The sequence below is a fragment of the Bison bison genome, unplaced genomic scaffold (genome assembly GCF_000754665.1).
Source record: "Bison bison bison isolate TAMUID 2011002044 unplaced genomic scaffold, Bison_UMD1.0 scf7180017862269, whole genome shotgun sequence".
Lineage (NCBI taxonomy): Eukaryota > Metazoa > Chordata > Mammalia > Artiodactyla > Bovidae > Bison > Bison bison.
Window position 1 is genome coordinate 95,557 of NW_011492841.1, and position 10,492 is coordinate 106,048.

At 40.6% G+C, this 10,492-nt stretch overlaps 1 protein-coding gene across 1 annotated transcript in view; it reads left to right on the top strand.

Annotated features, from left to right (window-relative positions):
• LIX1L (Lix1 homolog (chicken) like) overlaps positions 1–10,492 on the top strand; it is a 24,984-nt gene that overhangs the window by 6,331 nt on the left and 8,161 nt on the right. Inside the window, exons 3-4 of the mRNA XM_010832779.1 lie at positions 4,846–5,009; positions 7,791–7,931. Coding sequence (XP_010831081.1) covers positions 4,846–5,009; positions 7,791–7,931 — 305 coding nt within the window. The remainder of the gene's footprint in view (positions 1–4,845; positions 5,010–7,790; positions 7,932–10,492) is intronic.

Below are 10,492 nucleotides of genomic sequence, written 5' to 3' on the forward strand. Positions count from 1 at the left end.
AGGAGGAGAAGGGGATGACAGAGGATGAGATGGCTGGATGGCATCGCCAACTCGATGGACATGAGTTTGAGTAAACTCCGAGAGTTGGTGATGGACAGGGAGGTCTGGTGTGCTGTGATTCATGGGGTTGCAAAGAGTCAGACACAACTGAAAGAGTCAGACACAACTGAGCGACTGAACTGACTAACTAACTGACTGACGCTATTCTTACCATCTTGTATGATCAGAGAGAATCTTCTCACTCACTTAATTTCATTATCTATTTATCCATATTGCCCCACTATAAAATTGTTTATTTTTATAAAATTTTTTTTATTATAGTTTCATGTGTCATTTTAGTATTTTTACTCTGGTGTATGTACACTCTGTCTTTCTCACCACTTAGACATTCATCTAATATTTTATCTCCCAAGGGAAAAACCAGAAGTATTCTCTTTGATATTGTTCAAAAATAAATACTCATATGCACACACACACACACACACACACATACACACATGCTTAATTTTACTTAGAGTTTTAAAGGTCTTGTGAAGCCTTATAAAGTTCAACCACGGAGTGGACTTTGGACCCTGGATTAAGATTCCCAAATTGGAAAAAACATCGGCATCAGGTTCTGCTACAGCTATGTGACCTCAACCAAGTCACTTACCCTTCCTTAGCCTGAGATAGACTAGATAATCTCTCAAGTCCCTTTTAGCTCTAGAAATGAATGAGCCTCATGGGCTTCCCTGGTGGTTCAAATGGTAAAGAATCTGCTTGCAATGCCAGAGACCCCAGTTTGATCCCTAGCCAGGGAAGATGCCCTAGAGAAGGAAATGGCAGGGAAGATTGAATATTCTTGCCTGGAAAATTTCATGGACAGAGGAGCCTGGTGGGCTACAGTCCATGGGATCGCAAAGGGCTGGACACAACTGAGCGACTAACACTTATGAGCATTTTCAAATGCAGATCACAATTCATTGCCTTTTTCCCTGATCATTTGCCCAATTTGTCGTTTGATACTCACATTTCTGAAATAAGACTCCCTATTTCATTTGGCTTTGAATAATTATTTTTAAAAAAGCCCTATAGTCTGTGCCAAAAGGGATTTAACTGGATATAGAATGGTCATATGCTTTTTAAAGGACCTTCCCCATTATAGCAGTCTTCTCCCCTTCCTCTTTATTTCAGTATTCTCCTTGTTGTTTGAGTGTCATGCGACCTGTCACCCAGCACATTGTGCTAGATTACCTCAAAGAGGGAACTGAGCCTGAAAAGATCTCAATGAAAAGAACAAAGGTGGCTAAGCTTTCTGGGCAGCAATGACCTTTGAAGATTCCTTTCTAAAACTAAGGGTGGGAAAGAGAAAGTTTCCTTTTCATGCTGAATTTTAATGGAAGAATGAACATTTTAAAAAGTCAGTTAAATATAGGGTATTAGTTAAGAGCTTATGCTGCTTTTCAAACCCTGGTTGGTACATGGAGTGCTTGTTTCAGTTGCAGAGCAGTAAGATAAGTTTTTATTGTCCATTTTGAACACCTTGTATTTGTACATTTTGAACACCTTCCTGGCAGGAAATATATGTTACTCATCCTGGCATCTCTAATGTCTGGAATAGAGCTGTGCACCTATTGAGTGCTCAACATTTTGCTTAGTGTGTATGTGGCAGCCATGAAAATGTGCTGGTTAATATCTGGTGCTGCAAGGAGCATAATTGACTGACAAGCTTAAACTGCTGTTCCCTCTGAGTTTATCACGTTTGCATTGAGGCCATACATCCTGTAGGCTGCTCTGTCAGTGACTGAGCGCAGCAGGGGTGCTAACTCAGGCACATCCTGAGATGTGGGATTCCTTTGGTTTCTGGCCAAACCTTTCTTGGAACTGTGCTGCAGTCTTGAGACTCTCATATCCACACTTCCTGCCTTGCCTCTTTTCTTCCACAGGTGTCAGACCTTGAACCTGGTCTGAAGGCTCTCCCTTCTCCTTCTTCCTCCCCAACAAATTTCTTACATGTCTGACCCATCTTGGTGTCTTCTCCTTGTCAGACCTTAACTCACGTAATATAGTAGAATTAACAAGTCCTTGTTGTAACAAAGGTTAGAGAGTGGTCATGGAAGATATTGGTGAATGTGTGTGATAATTTATTGTTATGAGGCTTTTAGTTAAAGCCATTTGAAATTTTGGAACCCTAGAGTCAAAGAGATCCTTTCCAAAGGCCAACTGATTTTATCCTGCAATCCATTTAAAAACCCCTCAGTAGCTTCCCATGGCTCCAGGATAAAGCCAGTACTGTAACATGACCCATCACATCTGACCTGATCTGGCCCTGGCTTTTTTTTTGTTCTTGCAACCTCATCTTGCATTATATTACCCCTCACTGTCTCTTTTCTGGCCACACTGGTCCCCTTTTTCATTGTACTTCTTGCTGCTACAGAGCTGTTGTCCATGCTATTTCTTCTGTTCAGAGCACTTTTCTCTCACCTTTTCACCTAGTGATACTTATATCCGAGCTTAAATATTACCTTGTCAGGGTAGTTTTCTTTGACCTTCTTAATTAGGTCACATGTTCCTACATTTCCCACCATTTACCACTCCTTTATAGCATTTATCTCAGTTGTAGTGTTTGATTTGTTTGAGATTACTTGGTTAATCTCTCTCTCCCTGTTTAGACTGTAAGCTGCAAGGGAAAAGGAACAGGGTTTTGCTCATGATTGTAGCCTAGCACCAGCACACAGTCTAGCACAGAGTAGGTATTCAATAATTTTTGTGGAATAATTGAATCTAGGTATTAGGGGATGAGGGGAACTGTCCTTGAATACAGTGTCAAGTCTGGAGTTTGATTTTACCCTGTTTACAACTAATTACTGTTTGTGAGAGCTGGACTGTAAAGAAGGCAGAACGCCGAAGAATTGATGCCATCGAACTGTGGTGCTGGAGAAGACTCCTGAAAGTCCTCTGGACAGCGAGGAGACCAAACCAGTCAATCCTAAAGGAAATTGACCCTGAATATTCATTGGAAGGACTGATGCTGAAGCTGAAGCTCCAATACTTTGGCCACCTGATGTGAAGAGCCGACTCATTGGAAAAGACCCTGATGGTGGGAAAGATTGAGGGCAGAAGGAAAAGAGGGTGTCACAGGATGAAATGGCTGGATGGCATCACTGATGCAATGGACATGAACTTGGGCAAACTTTGGGAGATGGTGAGGGACAGGGAGGCCTGGTGTATTGCAGTCCATGGGGTTCCAAAGAGTGGGACACAACTGAGCAACTGAATAACAAAAACATATTATGTAGATGGTTACTATTTCATGGATGCTGGCAGAAGCCAAGAGACTCTGGGTCAGAGACAAAGGCCTTTATTACTCACAGCACAGCATGTAGCACGAGCCTCCTGTTTGCCTGCACTGGTTTCCCTTGCCTCCCCTGTCTGACAAGGAGGGTTCAGGTAGATGCTTGCACAGGCCATGGGCTGCATTACAGGAGAGGAACACTGAGCTTGGGGAACCTGCCATTTTATAGTAATAGTAAGCAAACTTGTCCCTTATCCTAGTCAGAGACATTATTCCTCAATGTTTCTTGCTGCAAACTCAATCCTGAGAAATTATCCAAGTAAAGAGTAGTCAGGGGGTACTCTTTCTACCCCCTTCTGATGCCTATGTCAGAAGCTTTCTCTATCTCCTTTATACTTTAATAAAACTTAAAAAAAAAAAAAAAGAGTAGTCAGGACCTTGAAATCTCGGCATACCTAGCAAGATGGAGAGTAGTGCTAGAGACTTGTGGAGGAATGTTTCCCAATATGCAGTCCTTTCTAAAATCATTTATGCTAGGGAAAGCCTCAGAATTCATTCTCTTTCTTTCCTTCTCCCTCTCTTTCTCTCTCCCTATCTCTCTGTCTCTCTCATATATATAGTATACATATAGTATTTCAGGGTGGAAAAGGAATCTAGCCAGGGGTTTGCTCACCAGAAGCACAGCCTTGAAAATGGCTAATAGGGCCATATGTCCTTGAGTGACAGCATTACTTAATGATTAAGAACATTGACTCTGGAACCAAGAATGACATGACATACATGCATGCTCAGTCATGTCTGACTCTTTGCAACCCCATGGACTGTAGCCCACCAGGCTCCTCTGTCCATGGAATTTTCCAGGCAAGAATATTGGAGTGGGTTGCCATTTCCTCCTCCAGGGGATCTTCCTGACTCAGGGATTGAACCCACATATTTGCATATCATGCGTCTCCAGCATTGGCAGGCAAATTCTTTACCACTGCACCGGGAAACCACCTGGGAACCAAGAATGCCTGGGTTGGAATTCTTGCTCTTCTACTTTCTGTTATATCCTTGTGCAAGTTATTTAACCTCTCCATACCTCATTTCCCTCATCTGTAATATGGGGATAATAAAAGTACCTGCCTCATGATTGTATGTGTAAAGCACTCTGAGAAAATATGACATACCGTAAGTTCAGTAAACATTAGCACTTATGATCATGGTGGTTATTACTATTCTTGGTCAGCTGACTAATTGTGGAATAATCTACTTGTACTTCATCAGGTAGTAACAATGGTATGCTGACCTTGGAAACTCTGGCCTCCAATATTTATGCTATTCTCTTTTGGTGTCTAAGACTAACCAAAATGTGAACTAGAGAGGTGAGGGAAGTATATTCTGATCTTCCTATGTAAATGAACTTAATTACAGCCTTGGCTTATTAATTTAAATGCTTTTAAATGGTGATAGGTGGGGATCTAAGAGGGGGTAGTCTCTTAACATAAGTACAGGTTACAGATAGTGTATTGAAGCAGAGCACCATTTGGAAGCATTCTTATTGCTGAACTGAACTACTTCTCTTTTTATAGTGAATGTGGTGGAGGCACTTCAGGAATTCTGGCAGATGAAACAGTCACGAGGGGCTGACTTGAAGAATGGGGCCCTAGTGGTTTATGAGATGGTTCCCGCCAACAGTCCTCCCTATGTCTGTTATGTCACCCTGCCTGGGGGAAGTTGCTTTGGGAGTTTCCAGGTAAGAGCTGGGAGGCAAATGTAGCAGAGATAAATCCGTAGGTGCTAGTAGTGGCTTTCTCTATCACTTTGATCATTAAATCTCTGTCCAAAGTCACCTATTTGAGGACTTGGACCAGTTCTGGGTAAATCATTCTAATAAGCATCTGAGGCTCATTTGACCAGAAAACAACCTTGGTAGTATGCTTTTCTTTTTAGTGTGTGTGCTAAGTCACTTCAGTCGTGCCTGACTCTGAGATCCTATGGAGCCTGCCAAGCTCCGCTATTCATGGGATTCTCCAGATAAGAATACTGGAGTGGGTTGTCATGCCCTCCTCTAGTGGGTTTGAGTGTTTTTTTTAAATTAATTTTTAATTGAAAGATAATTGCTTTACAGAATTTTGTTGTTTTTGTCAAATGGGTTTGAGTTTTTGAAAGCTGAAAGAAAAGCAAACTACTAGCATCTAACTCATGTTCTGATCTGGCTTTCCAGGTTCCTGCTGTCTCTTTTTGAGGACATAGGATAATATCCATTGCCCGCACTACTTTTTCATAGGCTATGGCCAAGGAAAGCAGTGTTTGAGTTCTCTAAGAAATCAAAGGAGAAGGACTATGTATGGTGGAAATAGTACTCATCTAAGAGTTAGGCAGATCCAAATTCTCATTCCCCTGACTGCTAGCAGGGCAAGTCAAGTAATTTCTATGGGCCTCGGTTTCTCCATCTATAACATGAAGGAGACAGAGTAGATTATTTCTAGCCAGTATTTCTGGTCCTAACATTCTACAATTATATAAAAGACTTGTATATGATGATGAAAATAGTTGATGCTATTGTAGGGTAACAAGAAATTTGACCAGTGTGAATATTATCATCAAAGATGAATTTTTCACATTGTAGACAGGAAAGTAGCTTCCTGAAATGTCAACTTAGAGCCTGAATAGGAATTTAGGGAGGAGACTAGACACTTTTGTTCTGTTTTCTGTATGGCTTGAATAACCCTTAGACAAAGTTATACCCTCTGCTATGTGCTTCCATAGCACCTTGAACTTCCTGTATCAAATCACTTACCACAACATATCGTTATTGAGTGTTTCTCTGTCCTAGTGGACTATGCTCTATGGTGGCAGATAGTGTCAGTCTTCTTTCTTATTCAGTTTTAAATCTCTACCGTCCAACTCAGTGCCCAGCACAGAATAGACATTTAATAAATCTGTTGCACGAATGAGTGCCATTGTAGCTCAGTTGCAGTCTCAAATAGAAACTGTCCAAAGAGAGCTTCATTTCAAATCAGGTGACTAAATGTTTCTCTCAGAACCCCAGCCATTTCAGAGAAATAAATATGTGCCCAAGATAACTAATGTCTATCTTTTGCTTCTAGAAAATAAGATCTTTGCTTCCTTCTCCTATCTCATCATATCGTTGAATAAAGATTTAGTAATCTAATGGTGATGCCCCAAGTGAGTGGAAGTCACTCAGTCGTGTCCAACTCTTTGAGACCCTATGGACTATACAGTCCATGGAATTCTCCAGGGCAGAATACTGGAGTGGGTAGCCTTTCCCTTCTCCAGGATGCCCCAAACTGGGGCATTCAATTTCTGTTATTTCCTGAAAGAGTAGAATTATCTCTCTTGGCCTCTTTTAGCTTTTATCTTTTATATGCACTGTGGCAGGTGATATTTCTCCTGCTGGTTTTCTTCATAGATGATTTTTCAGAAACAGCACCATACAGTAGCATGGGCAGAAGGCTAATAAATAGTGAGAGAAGCGGAAACAGAAACTGAATAAGCAAGAAGATGTAGGATTAATGTATCAAACTCCATATGTTGTCTCAGAGAGACCTGTCAGCTAAAGGAAATTGGGAATTACTGAAATTAAGGATGGCTAAGTAGCAAACATAATCTGGTCTACTTTTAAAAATTACATCACGTTCTTTTCTCTAATCCTAATCATAAATGACAAAGGGCATAGAGGCCTTTGAAACAGCCAGTAAAAATGAATTTTAAAGGTGGCTAGGGATCTGAAGTTGAGTGATTCAAGACTTTTGAAAATCAGACTTTCTTTTTGATACATATGTTGGATCCAGTGTAAAAACATGAGTTAATTTTTAATTTATTCTTGTTTTCCTTGAGTCAGCTTTCCTTTCCCTAGCTACCTGTCTTCTCTTTGCCTCCACTGGGAGGGGGTGGGTTAGAGACGATATAATCCTTCCTCAGACCTTAGACTCCATTCAGGGATAGTTCCCTGGCCCATTGCATTAGTGAGGAAACTGCCTGCACATAGCTAAGGGTAAAGTCCAAGAATCCCAAATGGGTGCTTCGGATAGAGACTAGAGGGCTCCTCTGCAGAAGCAGCCTAGAAACAGCTTTGTTCTAATCTTAGGTTATCTAGAGGGATAAAAAAAATCTTGTCCGTCTTGTCTACAGAATAAAAGAACAAGATACAGATTTCTAACAGACTGGCGAGAATCTGGCTTTTGAGTAATTAATTCTGTTGACAGTTTAAACAGAGGTACTTTTTGTATCCAGTGATTATATGCTGACTTCAGCAATCTCCTCCATCCTGCCTTCAATTTGGTATGAGCTACAGCTGTCTCCAGTTCCTTAATGACTCCAGGATGTTGAATCAAACTTATGCTTCCAAGTGCCCTGACCATTTTACAATAAAAACTTTGGACAGCGTCTAGAACAAACTGACTTTTCCAAAGAGTATCCAAGTGTTGTCTATGCCAAGTGTTTCCCTCTACTTCTTCCTTCCTCTCTCTCAGATACACATATACACATATTTTCTCTGTTTACTGCCTAGTTTTGCCCCACAAAAGCTGAAGCCCGGCGGAGTGCTGCAAAGATTGCACTAATGAACTCTGTGTTTAATGAACATCCTTCCAGAAGAATCACTGATGAGTTCATTGAGAAGAGTGTCTCTGAGGCCCTGGCATCTTTCAATGTAAGTTACTTGGAGTTGGAAAGGAGGAGAGTGGGGGATGGGAGAATTGGCTGATTGTGAAATCTTGTGTATTACTGGGAAGCAGAGCATAAATTCTTGGTTTTCTTTCCTGTCTACATTTCTGTTCTGTTTATTTTCTATCAGTCTTTTGTATTACATGCTCCAAATGCTTCAGTCTCTAAATCTATGTATGTTTTTGTTTTTGTTATTTTGTCTCTTTCATTATGCCTCTGGTATCTAGAAATCTTTATTTCAAGATTTATGGACTTTTAGAGATATTATAAAATAAAAATTGAACCAGAATTTTGCTTTTCCCAATTTTGGTTTAAGACCTTACTCCCTTTTTCCTTCGCTCTTTTTTTATACAACTGTTTTCATTGTCACTTGTTTCCTGCCTCCATTACTTCATCTTATTAATAAAGAACATGTTACAATATAAGTGTCTTGTCTTCACGTTTCTAGGAATGTGGAGGATAATTTATTTACTCTCTTTAAAAACAACATCTCTTCTTTCAAATGATGACAATGATGATAACCATAGCAAATCCTAATTGAGTATTTATTTTGTACCAGGGACTATTCTAGGGGATTTATATGTAGTTTATCTCCTTTCATCTTCACAACAGTCCTATGAGGTATGGTGGTGGTGGTGGTTTAATCGCTAAGTTGTGTCTGACTCTTGCGACCCGGTGGACTGTAGCCTGCCAGGCTCCTCTGCCCATGGGATCCTCCAGGCAAGAATACTGGAGTGGGTTGCCATTTCCTTCTCCCAGGGCATCTTCCCAACCCAGGAAACGAACCTGGATCTCCTGCACTCCAGGCAGATTCTTTACCAACTGAGCTATGAGGGAAGCCCTCCCTATGAGGTATAAATACTATTCATACCCCTCTTTTACAGATGAGGAAATTAAAAACATAGAAGTGAAGTTTTGCCTAAAGTAATATAGCTTGTAGATGGTAGAACCAAGACTAGAACCCAAGTCAGCTTACAAACTTTTCTAGCTTAGAGGTACATCTTAAAAATTAGCACTGCTTTCATCCTTCCTCTCAAAAGACCATTGATAGGGAGATAAAGTCAGATCAATTTTCTGTTTCTGTTTTCTTTACATTTAAGATGTAATTACATATACTAAACTGCTTCACTTATCTGTTTTGGAGATTAGTGTTGAACACTTTGATTCATAATCCTTCTGCTACCTAGGACCCATCTGTTTTTCTCCTATTACCCTGTCAAGCAGTGTCTGCAGGGAATAAAACATTTTATATTAATCAAATTAGTTAAAATTTTAAAAGCACGTTTTTCAGTCTTAAATCATCTAATGTATCATCATTATAAAATGAAACATTAGTTTGGATTATAGAAAGCAGTGCTTATGAGCATGGGCTCTGAATTTATTTTGAAATTTTGGTTCTACTTGTTATGTGACTTTGAACAAGGTAGTTTTTTCCAGTTTCCTCATCTGTAAAATAGGATAACAGTTATACCTATCACATAGGATTCTTGGATAAAAGAGATTATGTTCCAGCATTTAGCACATGTTATCTGTTTAGGTGCCTTTGGATGCAAGTAATAGAAAAATCTCACTTCAAATTGACTTAATAAATAAAGGAAGGAAATTTATTACCTAACATGATAAGAAGTCTAGAAGTAGGGCAGATTTCAGGACTGGATGACTCCATGGATTAAGAATGTCATCATTTAGGACAGCAGCTCCAACCTGGACTTCAAGCCTGAAGACCAGTCCCATTTTGACATAAAGGACGAGTTCTGTTGTCCCATCTGCAGGAGCACACTCTTGGGAGGGTGAAGTGGGGAGACACTCAGGTGCAAAATTTCCTGCAAAATCAGCTGTCTGGGAGTCTGGTCACCAGATCTGAACAAAGCAGACTGTTTTTTTTTTTTGTCTGTACTGGGTCTTCACTGTTGTGCACAGGCTTTCTCTAGTTGTGGCGAGTGTGGGCTACTCTCTAGTTGTGGCATGTGGGCTCTTGGCGGATTAGCTCAGTAGTTATGGTACGTGGGCCCTAGAGTATATGGGCCTCAGTGGTTGTGGAGCACAGGCTTAGTTGCTCCTTGGCATGTGGGAATTCCTGGACCAGTGATCCAACTGAGCCCCCTGCATTGGCTAGCAGATTCTCAACCACTGGACCATCAGGGAAGTCCAAAGCAGGCTTTAAAACAATTTTTGTTTATTTATTTACTTTTGGCTGTGTTGGCTCTTTGTTGCTACATAGGCTTTTCTCTAGTTGTGGTGAGTGGGGGCTACTCTCTAGTTACGGTATGTGGGCTTCCCACTGGGGTGGTTTCTCTTGTTGCAGAGTAGTCTCTAGGGAGTGCTGAGCTTCAGTAGTTGCAGCTCCCAGGCTCTAGAGCACAGTCTCAATAGTTGTGGTGCTCACTACTATTCAACATAGTTTTGGAAGTTTTGGCTACAGCAGTCAGAGCAGAAAAAGAAATAAAAGGAATCCAAATTGGAAAAGAAGTAAAATTCTCACTGTTTGCAGATGACATGATCCTGTACATAGAAAACCCTAAAGACTCCACCAGAAAATTACTAGAG